Source organism: Pithys albifrons, chromosome 10, assembly GCF_047495875.1.
Source record: "Pithys albifrons albifrons isolate INPA30051 chromosome 10, PitAlb_v1, whole genome shotgun sequence".
Taxonomy (NCBI): domain Eukaryota; kingdom Metazoa; phylum Chordata; class Aves; order Passeriformes; family Thamnophilidae; genus Pithys; species Pithys albifrons.
Genome location: NC_092467.1, coordinates 12264248 through 12287468, shown reverse-complemented (window position 1 = coordinate 12287468; position 23221 = coordinate 12264248). Strand labels below are relative to the sequence as shown.

Genomic DNA, 23221 nt, shown 5'->3' with positions numbered 1-23221 from the left:
GCCCCGGCCCCTCCAGGCCCCGCCCCGGCCCCTCCAGGCCCCGCCCCGGCCCCTCCAGGCCCCGCCCCGGCCCCTCCAGGCCCCGCCCCGGCCCCTCCAGAGGGATTTTCGTTTGTTTTTAACTGTCTACAGGCCCAGACAGACACCGAGGAAGGCTTACCTTTAATAAATGGAAGCTCAGTCAGATGAGGCTGTGATGTAAAACAACGGCTGTAAACTAGATCTGCTCTGTAAAGGGCCAAGCTGGAATAAAATTAAGGTTAGGAAGTCAGTATTTACAGAGTTATTGTAAAAATTAAAATAGTCTGCCAGCTTTGTCCATGGACAAACTAGAAGAACACTATTTCCAGCACTATGTATCAAATACAGAAAAACAAACAAGATTTTCAGAGGTATTGTTACCACACTGAAAATTCAGATCCAGGGAAGCAGTACCAAAGCTCTTACCTATTTTACAGTACTGGCCTACTGAAGTCTTATGTCAAACTCTGCATCAAGAAATTATACCAAGAATCCAAAATAACAGATGAAATGGGTGCAGGTGTTGGAGGTCTTTATTGAGATTAAAGCACAGATACACTTCTATAGTTACCTTTCCACTTTTATACGATAGTTAAAAATGCTTGCTACAGTGCACATATAATTTAGTAACCAAGAGAATCCAAAACTTAACTGCAGTTCAAATAAATAAATAACCTAAAGTTTAAGGTTTATATTTTAAAAAGTAAAAGGAACTGTACAATATGAAAATATAACAATACATAAACATTAGAATCTAAAGTTTTGTAGAAATAAAACTGCAGTTTCCCATACATAAAGAGTGCAAGAAACAAAATTCAGATAAGCTTCTGAACTGGGAATTTAAACAATTCTTAAATTATCATGCAGACATAGCATTTTAAGCCATGCTGGTTTCTATTACAGCATTAATGGTATCCCTTTTACTTGGAAAATTGATAGCCATCAAGCTCACTGTGACAGCTGCTGCCAATCCACTCTTTTCTACAGTACATTATACACAGAGGTATTCTGTTGCATTCAAAAAGTAAAATATTACATATTTCTACTGAAAAAAGTCAATATTTTACTTTTCTCCCCCTCCAACATGTTAACTTGTTCAAAACAATGTCATGTAGTAAAAACAGCAACATTTCTCCCAGGTTAGATGAAAAGAAAGAAAAACCCACACTATATAATGGACCATAATCAAGATGTGGTCACTGCCTAGTCAACTTTTAAAGTTCAGATGTTTTTACTAAAAACATTGGATTTGCAGAGATGTTATAAAGTTTGATGTCTTGTTGAGGAGTGATGAATACAATAATCCTGAAAAAACAGTGGAAGTAGCTTTTCTTTTACATGTGTGTGTGTAATTACATACAGACTCAAAGTGTTGTTCAACTTAAGTTTCTATACAAAATTCTCACTGAGGCAAAGACCAAGGAATGCAATTAAATACCAAACTGTAAACACATCATTCATGTTACTTTGAGTGCACATCAACAACATAAGAGTTCTCCTCATAGACTTTGGCAACAAGACTACAATAAGTCACAGCAGCATGATTTCAACATGGAAGACTGGAAGCACTGCAAAAGAATATACTAAAAACACCAAGACCTCCTAGAAACCAGAAAAATCAGTGACAAGTGCCCCTCTTCTTGATAAGACACTCTCCTGCTCAACTGCTGCTCTCCCAATGCCTCATTATTATTACTTGTTTTACAGTTCTGTAGTGTCAGGTCTCTGTGCTTTAGCTGCATAGGTTGCCTTTGTTTGCACTCTAACCATTGTAGGTCCAAAGGGTTACAGTTCTGTCTGCAGATGACGACAAGAAGGAAAGATCTTGTGTGTGCCATCTGCACTGGATAACTTTGTCCTTGTGTTCTCCTACCACCATCAGAGGAAGCTGCTTCGTGAGGTCTCCTGTGTCAGAGGAACAGAAATCACTGGTCACTTCATGAATGAATTCTTCTCTCAAGTCTTTTTAATAAAAATTATATACTTTTTTGAAGGGTCATTTCATGAATGCCATCTGAAAAGCAATGGCCATCTCAACAAGCAACAGTGTGAACTATTTTCTTTACCAAAACAAGATTTAGTTCATAGCCTGCACTTTTGGCAACACAACAAGCCGATTGCCAACAGAAGCACATGCAGACACATCAAACTCTTCAAAGCTCTACTATTTTTCCCCCTTTTAAAGTAAAACCTGATTTTCAAACCAACACCTCAACTTCAATATTAAAAGCACCAAGTGGAAAATGAACCTATCACCCTTTGCAGCACGTTACCTTGCAAGTCTGTCACCTTGATTTTCATGTCATACGACCCTGTGAGCAGGTAGTGAGCGCCCGGGGAGAAGCGAACGGAGCGAACGTCGCTGGCGTGGGGGTGGTAGCTCTGCACCATCCGCCCCCCTCGGATGTCATACAACATACAGCTGGAGTCCTCCTGGCCTGTCGCGAGGAGACGGCCACTGGGATCAACAGCCACTGAGGCTACAGCGCTGCCTGCAGGAGGAGAGAACCTCACAGTCACACACAGTTACATTTGTGCAAATAGCCTACTTCTTTCTTTAAACAATACACATTGTAGAAGAATACTGAACTGTGGTCTTAAATTTAGGGTGAACAAACATAGCTACTGTTACCTTATAAAATTTTATGTTCTAGCACTAAAACCCCTAAAGCCATTGGTCACAATGGAATCGTAGCAAAGACACTATTAAAGCTGCATGAGAAAAAGTGTCTGTTCCCTCACAGGAAACAAAGTCACTCTGAAATAATGTGGAATACTGCAAGCAATTCACCCTGGCCCTAAGGTTTCAAGAATTTAAGTTATCTTGTTTAATTTGAATGTACTTGGAAGTGTCTGTTTGAAAGTCACAAGGCAAAAACACTACCCAGCTTCTGAAAGGAAATGTTTTTCATTTTAACAACAAACAAACAAACCCACAGATTCCTCACAACTTCTTTCTTTTAAAGTCAAGGCTCCATTCTGTGACACCAACGCTCCTTACATCTTTCCCTGTATTACCCTGCCATCTTCAAAGTCTTTTTTTATACAAGAATGACCAGAAGCATGATAGCAGCTCTTGCCTGTTCCATGAAACGTGGTTCCCACAACACGAACACAGCTTGGCACTCTCAAATCCCAAAATCTTACAGTCTTGTCTTGGGATCCAGATGCAATCATCCAGCCACTCCATGTATAAAGTGCTAAAATATGACCTGTGAACAAGTAGCTTCTTAATGTGATTAACCATCATTAATCAAACAGCTCAGATTATATTTTTGCTTTCAGAGATTCAACTATCCTGTCAAAACCCTGCATGTTGCATGATCTAACACACCAGTGGAAGGCAATACCCAACTTTGCATCTCTGTAATGAGGTGTGCACTCTCTCCATTACATTAACAGCCAACAAATGTAAAAACAAACCCTCCCCACATCCCCTCAAGAGCAAACTGGAGAGGAAAAAAAGTCTTGCTAGAAAGAAAAACATAAAGACTTAAATCCCTTTGTCCCCCAAACAACCCAACGACTTCATTAGAACACAGTACAGGCTTAGAAAGTGTGAAAGCAGCCACAATATACACACCAGTGTGACCACTCAGGGCATGCAGGCCTTGTCCTCGCTGACAATCTGTTGTGTAAATATTGCAGTCCCCTGCTCCAGCACTTATTAAAATAGCACCACCACTTTCTGGGCCTTCCATAAAAGCGAGGTCTCTGATCGTCCCATCGTGCATGCTGAATTCCAAATCTGGTCCTAAAACAATTTAAAAATCAAGGAACAAAATAAGGCATGCTATGTTTGTTAGTGCTGCACCCTTTACAGCAGCTACAGTGACAATGCAGAATACTTTAGGCAAGGGTGTGCACGTTACCAAGGACAAAAATCGCCGTGCACTTCCTATGGAACACAGTATTTCAGTTACTGAAGTTTAAATAAAATCTCTAACAAGGTTGTTGTTGTTGCTTGAGCTTTCTACTTCCCAAAGCTTTGCAAAATGTACACAGACCATCACCACAGACAATTGCAGCCAAAGTCCACAGAGTACATTTGCTTCTTTTTGTAAACTCTGGTAAACTCAAAAGCCTTTCTCTGCCAGGAAGGAAAGGTCATTGAGAGCACTAAACCACACAAGACAAGGCAGCCCAAGTTCAAAACAGAAAAGATAAGAGCCATATTCAGTGTATTGATTAGGAGAGTTGGGCAGTTGGGAGAGTTGGAAAGTTGTATTTGCTAGGCCAGAAACCTTTCTAAGATGGGTGAGAAGACAGATGACAGATCCAGGCAAGAGAAAGGGGAACTAGAAGGGGAAATAAATTCCTAATGACAATCAAGATCCACAGTAGGGTAAGAACACCTGGTTGGTTTATTGTCTATGGGGGAATCAGTCTGAAGAGATCAATATAGTGGAGTCTTGCAAAACAAAACCAAAACACAACCTACCAACCCAAACAAATCCCTGGCCTCTCAGTGTCTCTGCTGGATAGAGACTACAGTGACAGTGAAAGGGAAAAGAGGCTAAACTGAAGTATTAGAATAAAAAGAAGCAAACCTATTAAACACACAATCAATGTAACTTGAATGGTTTTGACAAGTACTGGACAAATAACTGAAAATAAATTCTTTAAATATGCACACACAATACCTGTTGCATTACAAGTTTCTGCATTAAAAGGCAGTACTTTCACATATTTATCATTGGAACCAGTAGCTAACAGCTGCCCACAGGGACTCCAGGCCACACAGTAGATTGATCCTTTATGATGCTTATTCCTTTTGAAGCGAACTACAGGTTGTTTAGGAGTATTATAAGCACTGGCAAAAAGAAGAAAAAAGAAAAGTCATGAAATTTTCTTTTATTTTTAAGGAAAACAAAGTATTCTAAAATGAAAACACTTTCTCTATTAATTTGGGTAACATGAAAATTCATGTGACTGCTTGCATTGAAACATACATGCAGATCATCTAATTTCATTTGGCAGTTCAGTTACAAGGAGAGCATTGCTCTATTTATGACAATAAAATAAATGTATGAAGTGTACAGATAGCAGGAGAAAGAACAGCTTTGACACATAAATGATTACACAAGCTTTCTTACCTTGGGTCAATTACTTCTGGATAGGCACAAACTCTCAAAGTTTTAGAGTTGGAGCCAACAGCATATAAACTCCCACTGGGATGAAAGGCTACAGCTCTGACAGCTTGAGTGTCTTCTAGAGTATTAATGCAAATGAATTGCTTTTTTGATTTGTCATCCTGTGTAGAAGGGTAACAGTCAAATTAGGCTCTTCAGGGTAAAACTGGACATTCAAAAGTGCACCTGACTGTTCTGTGGAGTAACATAAAGCTACGGTACCAAAGTATTAATAAGTAGCATTCAAAGTACAGATTTGTAAAACTGTCTACTCCAGGTTCAAGAATAGCAGACTTGAACAAGTTCTTTTCTTCAACTCACTTTTACAGCTAACATTCAGTTTACATTTCTCATTCTCCCCCCAGACTTCCACCCATTTTTGTTCTTCTAAACAGCCCACCTCAGATGCACAGTGCTACAGTTGTAAACACACTTGGTCTGTGTGGAACTTATAAGGGGAACAAAGCTGCATTGTCACTGAAAACAGCCCAAGTCATAAATGTAGTTTCTAAAACAAATACAATACTAAACATAGAATCAGATTTTCATCCTGTATATAACAGAGTTATTAAATTATGCTAAGTTTTATTACATCATCCTTCTGGTTAATTATAGCACCACCTTTCTAAGATTATGAGTTTTATTGATCTGATGTAGAAACTCTGGAATGCACTTGTTGCAGTTATTTCTCTGCTAACTATTTCCCTGGCTTTTCGAACCATACTGAGTGGAGCCCAACAATCAAAGTTTCAAACTGGAAAACACAAAACAATGGTTGTAAAAGACACCTCACTAGAACCTCTGTTCTGCAAGGAGAAGCTGAGAGCTGGTACTGTTTGCCCTTGAGGTCAGAAGAGCTTTTTGGGGTGTGAATGTGTACATGTCAGTAGATGTTCCTTCCAATCTCAACGTCATTCTGTAGGTACTGCATCAACCAAAATTCAGTCTAAATGTCTATGAACAGTAAGAGCATATCACATACTCAGGATTGAATAACTAATCTTTCAATAACACAAATTATAAAAGACAAGAAAACTCACCTCATCACCTCTTGGCCTGGTTAAATTCCCTGAAGAGTCTTCCAGCTGTGGCTGAGTGACAGCATGTTCTGATACACTGCTTTGATTTGATGAAGAGTTTAAATTCACAAGACAAAAAAACAAGAGCAAGGATTTGTTTGTAAGTATTTTCTGGACTAAAGTTACAGTTTCAATCATTCTCAGAACTGACTAATTTGAGGACAAGTGTTATGCATTTATTCACTACCAATGAACTGTTATTTTTACAAGAGGCTGCCCTTTGTGCAGCAACTCCATGCACTGAACAAGTGAAAGCAAGTTGAAAATTTTTCACTCCATAACATACATATGTATATATGTATGCACACATACACATACAGAGAGGTGGGAAAATGACTTCCTTTCAGGGCAGCACCCCGTTTAGTTAACAGAAGAAATTCAGTTCCCATTCTGCTCTGCTTCTCCCTACATTTAGTTTGTATTTCATAAAAAGGCTTCCAGAAACTTAGTGTAACACAAAGTGAACAAGAACTATACATATAAGATGGAATAAAAAGACTAAAATAGAAAACAAGCATAAAATGCAAGGCATAACAAAAAATCACTATTTCTCACACATGCTTTCAAAAAAGAAACATTTTACAATCCCTACAAAAATGTAGAGAAAACACTGACCATGAGCTAAATACCCCTACTGAATGACAGATTAATTTGATAACTAAAACAAACACAAACAGCTACTCCCACAGTGCTAAGAGAAACACATTTCCAGTCCTGAATGCTCTCAAATAGCTTACATTTGGTTCCCCTGTACAGGTGACTCCTCGGGAAAGGGTATCTGATTGGCTGACCCACATTTTCGAGGAGTGCTTGTGTTAACACCATGGCTATCAGTTGTTATCCTCTGACCACCATCTGGAGGTGGGGATGTGAAGTTGCTTGCTGGATTGGTAGATGTATTCCCTTTGCTCCCATTACATTGTTGGCTGAGTGCTTGTACATCATTTCCAAGATTGTCCATACCCATATTTAACTCTCCTAGTTTCTGGATAGACCTAATAACAAACGACAAGGGAAAAAAAAGACCATCAAATCACATTATTATGAGAACTTAAGGAGGAATACGAGTGGGTAAAAGGAGAATCAACAAACTCCCCAAACCTGTTAAGAAACTGTTCAGTAAGATTCTGTTGCTGGTCAGCTCCATCTTCTTGATTCACTCCTCCTTCTAACAACATCTGCTGGTACAACTGTCGCTGTTGTTCCTTCTGTTCTAAGTGCTGCTGGTAACGTAGTCTTTGTCTGTAATACTCCTGAAACTGCTCTGTTGAATCACGAAGCTGAAAAGAAATGGGAATCACAGACAAAAATTAAATAGTTAACTTTGGTATTTAACCTAAATATTTACCTTCTGGTTTGGTATTTCAATACTGGCATCAAAAGACCAGGAGAGTCTTCTCTGAGAAGTAATGATTTAATTCTTCCTTAAAACCAGACACAATTTACATATTAAAAAAGCAACCACTGCCAGCCTATGTTATTCGCTGTTGAAGCTGCTCTGCCATAGTTCTGAAGGAGACTGCTCTTTTCTATAAAACTTCCAAAGTACTACTTCAGATCAAAGCAAATAGATGGTTGAAAACTGAATATAAAAATCAGAAAACAATGCAAGCTACATTCCAAATTCCACGTCACAATTTCACTATAAATTCAGTATTTTCTGTCACACTGACACCTCCCTGCCATCAATCCACAGAGCCAATCTCCCTCTCCCAGTGGCCAGCTCTGATGTGGCCTATCCAAGCATTACATCTTACTTTTGAAATTGGTGCCCTGTTCTAACTTAAAAATTCTGTACTTTCTGGGCCAAACACAAACACTTGAAGCTCCTTTCTCACAGTCTCTCCTTTACATACTGTCTTTAGCTCCCACACTGCCAGCTGCCCAGGGCTTGCTGCCTCCTGCACTCCCCAGACCTCACCTTCTGTGTCAGTAGTTCCAAATGCCAACAGCTGAGAACAAGATAAAAAGGGACAAACAGAAAACAAAAGCACTGTCCTCCAAGGCCAGATTATCCACGCAGAACCTCCCTACGTTTTCTAAAAAACATCCTTAACTGCATATTTAGAAAATTAGTAGGGAAAAAACAGCAAAAGGAAAAAAAAAACCTTGGTGGGTTTTTTGTTTGTTATCGAAGGTGACAGCTTTGTCATCTATGAATTTAGGTTGTATAAGGACAGCCTTGCTTCACTTCAAACAATTCATGCATGATCTGTCTTTGTAACTACAAGTCTTCGTATTTCCTCTAATTAACAGTACTTGCATTATGATTTCTTGTTCTCTGAAACAATAATTTTTTGATTTATAGTGGATTTTCTAGTGCTGTTGCATTTGCAAAATATTTATCACTTTAGGTTTCCCATGGTGAACACCTGCAGTTTGGAAACTCCATAGTTATCACCAGATGTCTAGAAAGCATTTATTTTCTGTATTTGAAATTTGTGACCCAGTCACTGGGTTAGAATCTTTCTCAGCAACAGGTACATTCCTGTTATACTTCTTTCCATGACTGATACTTACTTGTCATAACAATTGAATTCAATGCTTTGATCTTTTGGATTCCACCCCATTATTACCCAAACAAACACGCAAACCTAAAAATACGTTGCCCAGAAACTCTAATCTATAAACTCTGGCTTCTAAATCAGTCTCTACAGGAACAAGGCAAAAAACAAAGCTATGAAAAGTAACCTAAATTAATTCCTTGCTCACACATGTATAAATATACACCACTAAGATGTGGGAAACAAAACAATGTGAAATTGGACTGGGTTCTACATTCTCTTCTACTTGTGTATAATAGTCTGGCCAACACCTTCACCATAGCACCTCCTGTCCTCATTCTCTCCTACAAACTCTGCATCTGCTCTTCCCTCCCTCCCAACGTGCACACAAACACTGTTGCACCAGAGCAGTGACTCAAAGTCCTTGAGGGGACTGAAGTTTAGCCACACTGCTGACGTGACAAGGCACACTCATCAGCTGCATTACAGACTCAAATGACAGCAGATCTTCATACAATGGGGGAAAAAAAAGGAGTAGTTTCTTATAAAAGATGCAATATGGTATTTTTACTATAGTAAAACAAGATTCAAAGCAACCCACTGTCATGCATGAAGTTCTCCACACAAAGGCAAATCATTATGAAGTGACCAGAACACAGCCCAAACGACCTCATTACTTTTAAACAAACAACCCCTACCTCATTTTTTTCTGGTTTGGCTGGTCCCTGACTCTGTGCTGCACTGAGGGGTTCGTTCTCTGGAGCTGAGCTCTGGCCCAAAGCCTCACTGCCGAGGGGACGCTGAGGCTCCACGGGGGTGTCACTTCACGCAGCAACATGGAAAAGAAGAGAAGCTTAACTGAGAAAAATTAGGAGTAGAGTAGAAGTAGAGAAAGATAACATTCTAAAAGCTGATATCACAAGTATGCAAACTATTTAAGTCACATAAAACTGAAGATTTTGCTTGGGAAGAAAATGCCACTTGCAAAGGATTATACGAAACAATATAAAACTCTAACAAGCACAGCCAGTGTGCTTTTTTCCCCACATTTTCCAAAAAGCCTCACCAGCATGATATACACACATTCCCTATTTTCTATCCCTACACTTGAGTTACATTTCTTTTATCTAACAAGTTATTGAAGATCTCCCATTTTCCAAACAATTATGTGCATAAAATTTATCTGATACACTGAGACTAAGTCTTTGCTAATAATCACTTTAATTACCACTACCAATCTAACCTTAAACACGGTTTAATATCCATCAGTTTGAACATTGCTGAAACTGCAAGAGAGAAAAATGTTTGTATCAGTTTTACCATTCTTATATTTTAAGTATTTCTGCATGGCCCTCTTTTCAAAATGGTCTGGCCATCAGTAAATGTGTAGAACACACACACCTCAGTGATTGGGAACCAAGCTCTCTAAGAAGTTATTTCAAACTTTTTGGGCACCTTTTTACAATAACAAAAGCAGCTCAGCTGACTAAAAGACAATTGCTTGATGAACACAACTTAGAAGTATCATGTTTCTGTCATGTGCAAGAGGAAGCAAGGGCCAGATTTACATAAGGCTCAGCTTCCACCCTTGCAAATCCTGCCATTTGAGTCTGACACAATCTGAAGTTGTATTTTCTTCTGAAAAATGTAATGCCTTCTTGAAAACTATGGGTCTGGCCCTATAATCTAATTCTAACCTTCAAGAAATACATTATTAATGAAAAAAACAATGTTAAAAACTATAAACTTCACTTTACACCACATAAAAAGGCCTACATGAAGAAGTACTGCAGCAATTTACCACTTTATTTGTACAGAATTATTCTAGTACTCCAATACTGAAAAAGGAAGCAAAAACCTTTCAAGAATCAGTTTTGACACTGGACACTGGTCTATACACACAAATTTTTAAGGTCTGATACAGATCAGTAAAATTAGAGGATTCACAATTCATTAGTATAATCAGGAGATATACTTTGTAAAAATGTAACACCAGGGATACTTCCCTAAAAGCTATCCATAAAAACTCCACTTGTAAGAGACTGGTAAACCCAAAGATTTTAATCAAACAAAATATCTCCTTTCAAGATAAGCATTAAGATAGATATTAAAACATATATTACTGTAAGTATTTCCATCATCATCAGTGAACTGACATCAGTTTGATAGTTTCTGTTTTCTTTTTATTGAGTTTAATTACAGCTGCTCTTCCCCATAGCACAACATCCAGAATATTCTGTAAGACAAAACTAGTAAGACAAAAGCTGCAGCCAGGGCTGACCCCCACAGCTCTCAAAGTGTCTTCTGCTGGCCACTGCACCCAAGTGCAGGGCTAGTCACCCATTCAGCCCTCTAAGGGCCAAAAAACTCAACAAAGGTGCTTTCTAGAGAAGTGTGGATTTAACAGTTAGAAAGGGGCTGAACTGCTGACAAAATAAAGGCCAAGCAAAAACTTGATGATAAATACCCAACTGACATGCACCACATCAGGTTACCAGGACATTTCTTTCAGAAGGTAAAAAGAACAGAATTTTGATACAGACTTTAGTTCTTAAGGAAGGAGTCAGTTTTGCAATCTACATTGCAATCAAGAACTCATTAACAGCATAACAACTGTCTCTAAGTCCAATACAAAAAACATAATACATTCAGCTGCCTTACTAAGATCTGGTTTGTAAAATAGTAAGTAAATATTTAAGCTGAAATACTATTGTAACACTAAGTAATACAGGAAATGCTACAAGACAGCACATTGTCATTGGCACATCTTTCAAAGTATACTTAATCATTTAGAATGTCAGGACCAAAGTTTACAGAGACTTAAGGACAAAACAGAGTGAAGAAAGAATATGGGAGTTACAGCTGTTCCACTGTCTCCATTCATTTATGTGGAAAGAATTCAGAACATAAATCTTAGCTAAACTGCATTACACACTCAAGAGTACACAGGTGCTCTGTGCTAGGATTTCAACTTTAAGGAAGCTCGGATTGAATCTATAGGGCCCAAAACCAACTATGAAAATCTGCTTTGATCATAAAAGCATAAGGAAGACAACCCTGAATACAGACCAAATTATGTTCCAATGTTACAATTATTTTCAGAGTTACAGTGCCAGTAAGAACAGTATTATTGACAGCATAAGCCAAAGTCAAAGCAGAGCTGCAGTTGCACTTACCGCTCAGGTGACTCCTCAAAAATGCTGTGACACTCGGTGTTCTCAAGCATGAGGCTCCTGCTGAGGTTCTGTACTCCTGGGTAATGGAAATTAGCAAAGGAGTGTGACATTGGAGAAGTTTTGGTCCCGAGGTCTGTGACCCGCTTCTCGTGGTTTGTCAGCCCACACGACAGCCCATCCAAGGCGGGGTTTAAGGAGCGGGTCATGTAAGCGTCAGCTGACTGCGGCCTTCGCATCGGGGACGAGGGGTAAGGTGAGAGTTTGCTGATCAGAGGTGTCAAAAGATCAGCATACGCAGCTTTTGTGGGCTTGAGGAGTTTATCAACGTGAATATTAAGCATCTTTTGTTCAAAAGCACAAGAAAACACAGTAGCTGGCAGATTCTGCAGCCATGATAATAAGCTAAGGTCCAAGTCATCACACCCATTTCCACACAAGAGATCAATGCCCAGCAATACTTCACTTTCTGTGATTTCTTCTCCTGTTGCTTTGCTCTGGCAGAATTCCACACAACATTCATAAAGCAGTCCCTTCATGACCAGCTGGAACAGGCGGTTGTTGCTGGCTTTGAAGCCCGCCTCGCTGAGCTTCCTGTCGGCTGGGATGAACTCTGCCACCATCACACAGGCCTCCTCGAAGCAGTGAACCCGCGCCGTGCTGGGGTTCCAGTCCTTGAACTCGGCGTGGTTGGTGAGGCGCGGCAGCGTCAGCAGCAGGCACAGTTTGCTGTAATCCTCCTTGGAGGGGCAGAACTCCTCCAGCGCGTGCAGGCACTGCACGGCCTCCCGCATGGTGAACTCCAGCTGCAGGAACAGCAACACCAACACAGCCCTTTGGACCACCTCTGTTTCTACAACTGAACAGCTCAAGAAGAGGCAGTAGCAGAGTTTCTCTGCTCCCATTCATTTATTACCATTACTGGTTACATTTTAAATAAAAAGGCATAGAATATAGAGTCTGAAATTGCTGAAGCAAAATGTGTTACAACAGAGACAAATTCCTAGATGCTCTAACTTGCTAAAATCCCCCACCCAGTCCCACTTTCTACAGATTTATGGAACGTTTTCCAGTCACTGCAGATTTGATAGGCTTAAAATTTTAAGCTGAACAGCTACAAATCTATTGTAGCACAGAAGGTTACTTCCATTCTCAAAGCCAGCTGACTTATTTTTCCCATTTTCTATCTATGAAAAGCAACTGGCAAACATTATAAAAGGCTTGTAGACTGACTGTTCTGGTTTCAGTGATTAGCAACTTTGAGTCATCTTTTATGCTGAGATTCTATTCCTCAATCAAAAATGTTAAAAATATTCCAAGAGTTCTTAGAAGGTAAGACCTCCAAATGAATAAAGGGCTTTATTACAAAGCCCATTGACAGATAAGAGCCAAGAACCCTGTTAAATACACAAAACTTGGCGGTTTCAGTTACCAAGATTTAAAAAAATGATGAAACCCCCCACTTACCCACATTACCTTGATACTTCAATACAACAGCCTTTCATACACAACATACCAACTCATTTGGTAACAAAATAAGGAGCATTAATATGATTTTTTCCCTCTCTACTGCTGTCTAGTAACAGTATACAGATTGAGTGATTAAAGGAATAGAACATTTTCCATTTACAACTATAAAGACAGACTTTTAACTTTCACTACACTGTCAAGAGGTAACCTTGCAGTAAAACGTATGTGTAATGGGACAGAGAATTAAAATCAATTCAGTTTGGAAAACAAAATCGATTACTTTAAAGCCACTGGCATTCTTAATTTTTAATTTCATAACATTATAGTGTTAGAAAAGTGGTATTACTGTATTGTCAAAATAAATGAAAAACTATAACTAACGTCACAATCTGCACACCCTCTTTGCCAGTTTGAGTTAATGTCTCTTTCCACATTAGAAACCTGAGTCCACAACGCCTGCTGTTTGCATATTTAACTGAAAAAGTCCTTTGTGAACACATCTGCTCCCTCAAATAGAACCCACAACTCTGACCTTTCTCTCCAAAACCAACAGAAATTAAGATCAGGACCACAAACACAGCATATGGTCACTGACCTACACTGCAAAGTGTCAAGAAACCCTTTTGTATACAATTCTATTTGAGAACTGGGAGCCACATTCATTTCCAAAGGACACTGATTATTTTTTCCAGTGTTTATGAAACATTTGGTAATAGCTAATCAGATTATCTCAAGACTTCTTGACAACAAAAATAATTCCCCAACCAGAGACAGTTCTTACATGCTGATTATTTTTTCCAGTGTTTATGAAACATTTGGTAATAGCTAAAATGTGTGTATTTAATGATGGGGGCTTCCACTCTGCCTTTAATCAGATTATCTCAAGACTTCTTGACAACAAAAATAATTCCCCAACCAGAGACAGTTCTTACATGCTGAGGCTCATCTTCTGCGGACATTGCATTGTTTACACATAAGGCTTCCAAGAACTTCTGCTTCATTATAATGTATCGAAATCTGCAGGTGAGAAGGGACATACTGTACATCTTGCTCTAGTAGGTAAACTAACCTTTAGAGACAAGCAGGCTATTTTACAGCAAATTTTTGAATCAGGCATAGAAACTGCCATGACAAGGAACTCTGACCACAAATTTTAATAAATTGGTAACTGCAACATTATTTTTTAACAGGAAATGTATTTTTCCATTACTGCTTTCAGAAGTAGTCTATTAAAAATATCAGAAGGCTAGTATGAAAAGTACAGCAATCATATTTATTTCTTAAATAGAAATGACAGAGCAGCCATCTATTAAAAGACAGCATAAAGTGCATCATATTCCTAAAGTGTATGGCAGTAACTCATTACAGATTGTGTGCACGTATTTTAAGGGCAAGTTTAAAGACACATGCACATACTGTAGGAACAGTATACAGGCTAGGAAAAAAACCCCCCAAAAAAAGATGAAAAATTTAAAACTACTATTTTCATAGATGATACTTAGAAATTCACAGATTTTCCACAACTCAAAAAATTGAACTCTGACATACATTCTATTTTACCTTTTCTTGTCGAATTTTTCCATACATTCAAGAGGCTGAATAAATTGAAGAACCTCATCCCACTGACCATCAAGAATCAATTGCCTAGTAAAAGAAAGTATCATTCCTTGAATTTCACTAGACAAGAACAGCCTTTTTCTAAGTAAGGGGATAATTTAAATAAAAATCAATAATACACAAATGATCAGCCTGCTTTGAAAAGTTAGTACTTTGCACAGATGCCAAGATGACTGCCTGATGTGACTAACAGCAAGCACAAAATCCTTTCTCAATATTTTGTAAAAATACTGCATACTAGAAGGACAATATTAATAACTTTTAAAGGCACACCAAAAAGGACAAAATGATCCTGTTCCCCGTCTTTACTTGTAATTCTTATTTAAAAAAAAATCTTACTTGAAAGAGTTTTAGAATAAACATATTGATTTAATGAATACACCTCAAAGAATGAAAGAACTTAAAAATTAGTTAATTTTAATTGTATAAACACTGCTGGGCCTATTTTATAAAGGGGGTGGGAGAACAAACACAGAGCCCCCATGTTAACCATGTAAGAGAAACAGCTTGGCAGGAACTCTGCCAGTGCAAGGGCTCCAGGACTGGTAGGCTGGACTGAACAGGCAGATCAGTTCAATCCACATCTCGATAAAAGGCCCAGACTTACAAGGAAGGGATGAGCTTCTCCAGCTAGGTCAAGAAGGAAACCAATTGGATTAGTAACTTTCATATTTCTGTAATTCTCCTTTCAATTCATTTTATGCCAATATCCATAATTTTAATCAAAAGGGAAGCCAGGTGAGATGTTTTGCACAGTGAAAAAATGTATTTTTAAATGTTTTAAGAATAGCTGGATAAATTATTTTCTCACGCTTCAGCAATGTTATTATGTACCTTTGGCATGAAATAGAAGACAGCAATGCCAAAAACTAGTGTGCATCTACAGTAATTATTTTTCAAAGTATGAGGGCAATATCCTGCATAGTAAACCACACCTACTCTCATCCCTTGATGATAAAAGATAGTCCTTTCATGTTGTTACATTTAAGATAAATCTAGGCATTCTTTTGAAATGCAGGTAATAATATTTCTGGGGAGAAGCTTTGGAAACCATTTGTCCTTTACCATAGAACTAGAACACTGTAAAATATTTTAGAACACAATAAACTACACACTTGGGTCCATGCGACCTGGTAAGCTGATAACACATCAGACACCAACAGATCTTGCTTTCCCATCCTATTCGTGCTTGTGGTCTTTCCCCAACTTATCCTGGAGTAACACTGGCACTTGTTAAGGCTCCTTATGCCTTAAATTCATTGGCATGGCAGAAAAATAATCAAGTTAAAATGAATGAACAAGCAAACAAAAAAATCTAGCTCAGCCTATGCTGATGATGTCTTGTCACATACTCCAAGTGGCTCACAGAGGGATGTCACCAACTCCAGAGCTTGGACACGTTCCAGGGCTGGATCGCAGAACAGAATCAGGAGGAAGCAGAATAAGATGAGGGCACAAATTCAGATCTCCCATTTAGTGGCACAGGCCTGCCCACTGAATCACAGCCCAACCCTGTGTTCATATGTGTGGTATTTAAGCACCAGAAAAAAGTCCTACCTTAGAAAGAGCATGTCATCTGAGAACAAGCCATTAATGACCCCACTTTCCTTCTCAAGTGCCAGCATACTGATATGAAGTTTCCTCGAGTTCAGAAAATCTAGTATTAGTTTAATTATTTCAGCTTCTTTAACATTCACTGTTTCTTCAGCCGTCATGATGGCAGCCTAAAAGGAAAGAATTTTAGCTGTGATCAATATCTTATCCTGTGCTTGATTAAAAAATGTTGGCTACTAACAAAAATACAGTTTTATGGAACAGAATGTAAAAGTGTTACAAAAATTAAATGGCAAGATTAATTAATTGATTTTAAGAGGTTGATTATGAAGCCATAATTAAGACCTAACATTGCATCTGCAGCTTTTTGATTTGTCCTATGCACATACAGGGGTCCATATAACAAATCTAACAACAACAAATCAATCCTCCTACAGTATGAAAATATTGTGCTTACTAAGTCTGCAATATGTGAAATTTTCCTTTCTGAAATGCAAACAGTGAAGTTCAAAGGGCATAAGAGTCAGTTACTATGTCATTATGTAGAGGTCTCACATTCTAACACATGCAAAAGACACAGCACACTAAAACTGTGTTCTCTCCCTACCTTAATTCTGAAGTAGCATATGACAATTAAACCAGGGGGTTTCATTCTTCCTTCATAAGGATGCCCATTTTTGTCTACACCCTCATGAAGAATCTAAAGCTCTGAATCCAAGGTGGCCTAAGACATCTGCCCACTGGCTGCCAACTCTCTCTCACTCACCTGCCTCCAGCCACATGTTCCTGGACCTTCCTTGGCACTCCCCACTCTGTCACTGCCTCAGCTTTTCCACTAGCTCATGCCAAGTGGCTCAGTGGCCCAATGAGCTGTCCAGCCAGCAGAAAAGTAGGAAGATGCAGCTGGGGCCCTGGTGGCCAGCAGTGACCTTGTTTAAAGCCCTCATGGGTACAAGATCCAAGCTCTTTGGCAACACAATTCCTTCAAGGCTATGAGAGTTGTAGCATGGACTCCTCCAAGGACACCTAAATTAAATTCTGCTTCTGGCTAAGTCTTGCCTGGTTGCCTAAGTCTGACTTAGAGTAGAAGCTGTTGAACATTCTTAAAAAGACTTTACAGTTTTATCACCTCACCTGATTTTCAGAAAACAATCTGGAGATGTGGGGAGAAACCCTGTAATACAGCCAAGCCACACAGCATTGCCTGAACAAAAAAACCCAAATCAAAAAACCAAACCAAAACAACCCCACAAACCAAAACACCACCTAGCAGCACTTTCATATACAAGACTATGACTTTATATCAGGAAAACGTCAGTGTAATCCCGTGTTACTCCTGCCAAAAGGGGCAGTGCCTCCTGTCCCCTCCGTCACCCCCCGGCACCGCCACCCGGGCTGGGTGCTGAGTCAGAGCACTCAGGCAAACACAGGGCACTAATCCTGACAACAGGGAACTACCAGAGCTTTGCTTTCTGGCAGTAGCAAAGTCTTAACCTGACTTAAACTGATGATGAGAGTGCCCCAAAGAACACAGAAGAAACCAGATCACTGCTGAACCCTCTGCAGGAGGCAACATCCCCAGGAACAAGGAGAGACATCAGTGGAGCACCAGTGATCCAAAAAATGAATAAAGGGAGATGACCACACAGTGCAAGGTGTCCACAGCAACAGCTTATAGTTCCCAGCTTCTCCCCCTTATAATTCAAAAGGGAAAATAAAAATACTTATCAATTCCCTCATGAAATCATTCACTTACGTAGAAATCTAGCAACTACAATGCTGAAAAATAACCAGCTGTGGGCAACACAGCTCCCAAGACAAGCTGAAGAGACGATGCAGCCTTCAGATACCTCAGTGTTAGAAAACTGGACCTAATTAGCGAGTTACCTATTTCATATTAGGGAAAGATGCAGAGAAACCGACTAAGTTTGAATAAACCAAATAGAACAGAATATTAATAAGAAAGGAAATATTTACCAGAGAGGAGGGGAAGACACAAATACTGCAGTGAAACTTCTCACTGATCATCACAAACCAATGCTAGTGAACTTGAAAGGACACAAATAATTAGGCATTAATAACATGGGGGTTTGCACCATTGTCTAAACTCCCAAGTTTTTCATCTTCCTCACAGGTGTATGCCAACTTTTTTCCATGTAAATTTTTGCCAGATCATTTGAAGAGCAAAGCATTCCATTATAGCAGCAGAGTTTATTTTGGAACAACAGAGACCTAATTGTGCCAGATGAAATGGCCTAACTTCTTAAAAAGGCTGGGTCTAACTCTCATTTTTGTCACAGAAGACTCCAATCACCAAGTATTCTGATGGGTCTGATGACAGACGCACCCAGAGACCACAGACACACCCTCAGCTAGTAAAGTCTTAGGGAAAAATGAAATTCTGGCTTAAAGAAAGCTAGACCCACAAATCTAGAACTTGTACAAGATGCTTTTCCCTTACATTTTAGCACTGCTTCAACTTCCCCTTTTGGCAACTGGATACGGACTTCTAGTCCCAGAGAAAAATTCAACCATATCCTTATATACTGAAGGGGAAAAAAAATCAACACAAATTTAACCAGCAGTTTAGTATTGACACCTTAATTCACAACCTTACCTAAAGCATTTGCATTTCTCCTTTATTATGTTCCATAGCACTGGTGTTTTTTATATAAACTAAATTAACCTCCTTGTCAAAAGACAAAGTAAAACTTAGGCAAAGCCATACTAAGACTCCCCATCAGAAAACTACTAGGAAAAAAAGCAGACTAAGACTCCCTTTGAAGAAAGGACCAAGTCTCCAGCTTTCTTTTCAACTGGATACTCAAGTCCAAACAGGAAACCACAGCACACAGCTTCAAGCTTGTCTTAAAATGAATCATTTATATATTGTATTGATGAAAAAAAAAAGCATAATATTCTTGCTTAAGAGTACAACTACGTTAAGTAAAATCTATCATCTGCAAGCAGCTGTCCTCCATTTTCCACTGTAATTTTTAAAAATAACTGGCTTGTCCTGAACATAAAGCCTTTGACAATTCTAACACTTAATTTCACTTACATAGATCAGGCTAAAGAATATTTTACATAAGACTAGTAGTAGCACTTTTGGGGTATTATAAAGAAAAATGTAATGTAATAACCCCAACCTAGTTAGGATACTGAACTTCTGTAAAACAGTTGAACAATTCTAAGTTCACGCATTAACAGTTTTATGAAAGTATTTAGTGTACATTTACTGTCAAAGCAACACAAACAGCTAGAAAAGAACAGTAAACCTAGTAGAGAAGACTTTCACGTAATTGATGTTTTTTAGGCTGATGAGCTCACACTTTTATAAGCATGATGCTGTCAAAGTAATAAGCAGACCTCTAACACTATCATGAAATGATAAGTATACATGGGCTTACACATCAGCCTCTATGAAATCTATCAGGTTTTCTGACATTCAGTGGTATGTCTGTATGTGTATAAATAAATATAATAATAACCAAAAAGCAAAGAACAGCAGGGAAACTCAAGATTAGAGCTCAAGCTGCATCTTTGGTCCATCACACTGTAGTGCTTCCTGCCAGCACATATGGCACATAACGTCACAATCTGATCAGCTCAAGCACTAATACTCAAGAATGTCTGAAGCACAGCATTAGTTTGAGGTATAAACGAAAGTAAATGAGAATTAGAGCTTAATATTTCAGGTGCCTTCAGACAACCAGGTCTCTGCCACAACCTTTTTATGTTACTCAGTCTTTTCAGAACAGCACTTCTCCATACCTGTCTTCCTTCCTTCTTTCTCCTGTTCACTCACCCTTATCATCTGCCCCTACTTCTGTATTTAAATTTGTTTTCCTACACCAAGAAAAAAAGCTTCTTGCCACAAACCTGGCACACAGTTTCTCTGTAGCTTCGATGGACAAGACATCCTTTAAACAAGCTCTTTGGAACACAAGGCTACCTACTGCTAAATGTTCCAGAGAGAGGCTTCACTCTTGTTCTGTTCTTACTCATGTTCTATGAAAATGTCAACAACAAGAAACATGGTGTTTTAAAGAAAGAAAACAACTCCTAAAAAAATGTAAAATATATTTATACCCACTTATGCATATAAATATATTACTTCAGGAAAATGTTGATAAACTAGAAGTATCTAAAAATAGTTTTAAATAATCTAAGTTATCTTCCTTAGAAGAAATTTAAAATGCATATGCATTCACTTAATAGACATTTAAAGTTCAAGATTCTTAACAAGTCAATAGTGAAATTCTACAATGAGCATTGTTCCTATGTTGTTTATCAACTGAAATAGATCACTTGCCAGTAGTATAAAATATACATTCAGAAAACTGGGCAAGGAATATAAAATCTCTTAACTACTCTGAAATACAAGAAAAAACATATTATAGTTCAGATCTCAAGTGTCATACTGTGGGAGCAGTGACACATTTAAAGTGAGCCTTGAAGCCAAATTAGGAGTCTTGGTTCCCTGACAGCTGCGATGCGTTACCCACAACCTCAGCATCCTGGTGAGCCGTGTCACAGCAAACCCGAATGGGAGCACGCCATACATATTTAAAAAGCTGGCTATTTTGCATTAAGTTATTTCACCTTCTAATCCATCCCCCAGTCACTCACATATGACTCTCACAGCTGCCCAGAGGCCACTCCGCAGTTCTGCCTACCCAGAGCCCACGGGGGAGTCGGGGCCGCTCAGCACTTACCGGGTCCGGTTGGGATGTGCCCTCAATCCTCTGCCAGTTATTCTGTATCAAAGAAATTTACAAAACCCAAACGAACAGCACTATAGGCCAGATTTTTTATCACAGCCGATTCCCACAGCAGTCAGTGCACTCACTGACACCCATTTCGCTCTTACATCGCACAGTTCATTATCGCAAAAGAACTGCATTGAGCGTATTAATACAAAACCTTCACCAAACTTCGCACAGCTGAACTCTATGACTGAAACCTTTTCTCCTCAAATATACAGCAAATCGGTGTCCTCTTATACACCAGCCTTTCCTGCCTCACGCGGATTTTTCAGTGGCTTGCCCTTTATAATCCATTTTGTTGCCCTGCTTAGCTCAGCTGTTGCTCCAGAGCCACGCGGGTAATCCCAACTCAGCGAGCTCTGGAGGTGACCGCAGGGCCCTCGGCATCCCTCTGTCCCTCCGGCGTCCCCCCGGCATCCCCTCAGTATCCCGCGGTCCCCTGGCATCCCCTCCGTTCCCTGGGCATCCCCACGGCAACCCCTCCGTATCCCCCCAGTCCCCTCGGCATCCCTCCATTCCCTCGGCATCCCCTCCGTATCCCCTCCGGCCCCTCGGCCATCCCTCCGGCCTCTCCCACACGCCTCGCCCAGCGCATTCTGCGCCGCGAATGACAAAAAGGTGACATTAAATTATGCAATGCTTCACGTTAAAGAGAAAACAGAAGGCAGAAAAATAAGAACCCCGAACAACGTCCAGAGGCCAGAAACGAACGCGTTTTGACCGTGACACCCCCACTCGCTCCAGCACGTTCTCCTTGTACACCCGCGGCTCCGTCGGGCAGGAGCGGCCGCCCCGCGCCGAGCCCGCCCGGACTGGAGCTCAGCCGCGGGCAGGCAGGCCCGCACGGCCCCGGCGCGGCTACAGCGGGGCGGGCACGGGGCGCACCCGCCGCGGTCCGGCCCGGCCGCAACAAAGGGGCGGCGGCGCTCGGGCGGCGCCGGCAGCCGGGGAGATGCGCCCCTCGCGGGGGAAGCGGCGACGGGCCCGGGGCCGGCTCGGCCTCCAGACAGCCCCACCTGCCGCCGCAGCCCCGCCGGCCGCCCCGGCCCCGGCCCCGGCCCCCGCCCTGCGCTCACCTGCGGGGCCCCGCGGCCCGTTCGCGCCGGCACCAGCGGGGAGGGAGGGGAAGATGGCGGCGGGCGCGGCCGCGCGACGGGCGGGACCGGCCCGGTGCCGGGGTCTGGCTGCTGCCAACGCCGCGGCCGCTCCGCTCGGGGCCCGCCCGCACCGCTGCCCGCCCGGCAGCGCCCCGCGGCCCTCTCCGCCTCAGTGGGAAGCGAAAGGGGCGGGACGGGGCCGCCCCGCGGCGGGGGCGGGAGACACGGAGGGAGGGAGGGACAGATGTCGGCGGCGGCCGCGCGGGGCGGGGTGGCTTTGTTCGCGGCGGGGAGAGCCCCTCCCGCCCGCCGGGCACGGCCGCGCCCCGGGCTGAGGGAGCTGCGGCTCGGGCTGAGGGGGCCGCGCCGGGCCGGGCTCAGCGGCCGCTCCGGCAAGGGACGCATCGCCGGGGCCTCCCGCCCAGCGCCGCGGCGGCTCCGCCCGTCCCGGGGCTCCCGGCGCTGCGGACAGAGGCGGCACCGCCGTGTGCCCGGGCCGCAGGGGCACGCGGCCACTGTCCCCTCCGCGGTCACTGTCACCTCCGCCGCCACTGTCCCCTCCGCGGTCACTGTCACCTCCGCCGCCACTGTCCCTTCCGCGGCCACTGTCCCCTCCGCGCCACTGTCCCCTCCGTGCCACTGTCCCCTCCGCGGTCACTGTCACCTCCGCCGCCACTGTCCCCTCCGCGGTCACTGTCCCCTCCGCGGCCCGGGGGTGGGTGGCAGCACCTGCAGCAGGCGCAGGAGGTGGCGCTGACGCGTGTCGGGCAAGACAGGGATTCTTCAGTGGTTTTGCTGCCTTCTT

General features: G+C 41.5%; 1 protein-coding gene across 3 annotated transcripts; it reads right to left on the bottom strand.

Moving 5' to 3' along the window:
* Window positions 1-536: 536 nt before the first annotated feature.
* WDR47 (WD repeat domain 47) lies at window positions 537-22623 on the bottom strand. Of its 3 annotated transcripts, XM_071564676.1 has the most exons (16): window positions 22396-22623; window positions 17685-17754; window positions 16554-16720; window positions 14940-15023; window positions 14312-14396; window positions 11913-12715; window positions 9435-9558; window positions 7334-7512; window positions 6970-7227; window positions 6194-6272; window positions 5118-5275; window positions 4665-4834; window positions 3605-3775; window positions 3102-3233; window positions 2295-2513; window positions 537-1926 (listed from the first exon to the last, which is right to left on the bottom strand). In XM_071564676.1, the coding sequence occupies exons 3-16, from the start codon at window positions 16709-16711 to the stop codon at window positions 1784-1786; spliced, it is 2763 nt and encodes a 920-aa protein (XP_071420777.1). In that variant the 5' UTR covers window positions 16712-16720; window positions 17685-17754; window positions 22396-22623; the 3' UTR covers window positions 537-1783. The 3 variants fall into 3 exon arrangements, with proteins under 3 accessions (XP_071420777.1, XP_071420776.1, XP_071420778.1); XM_071564675.1 differs by lacking the exon at window positions 17685-17754; XM_071564677.1 differs by lacking the exon at window positions 22396-22623 and having other exon boundaries at window positions 6194-6269; window positions 17685-21757.
* Between the last annotated feature and the right edge of the window lie 598 nt (window positions 22624-23221).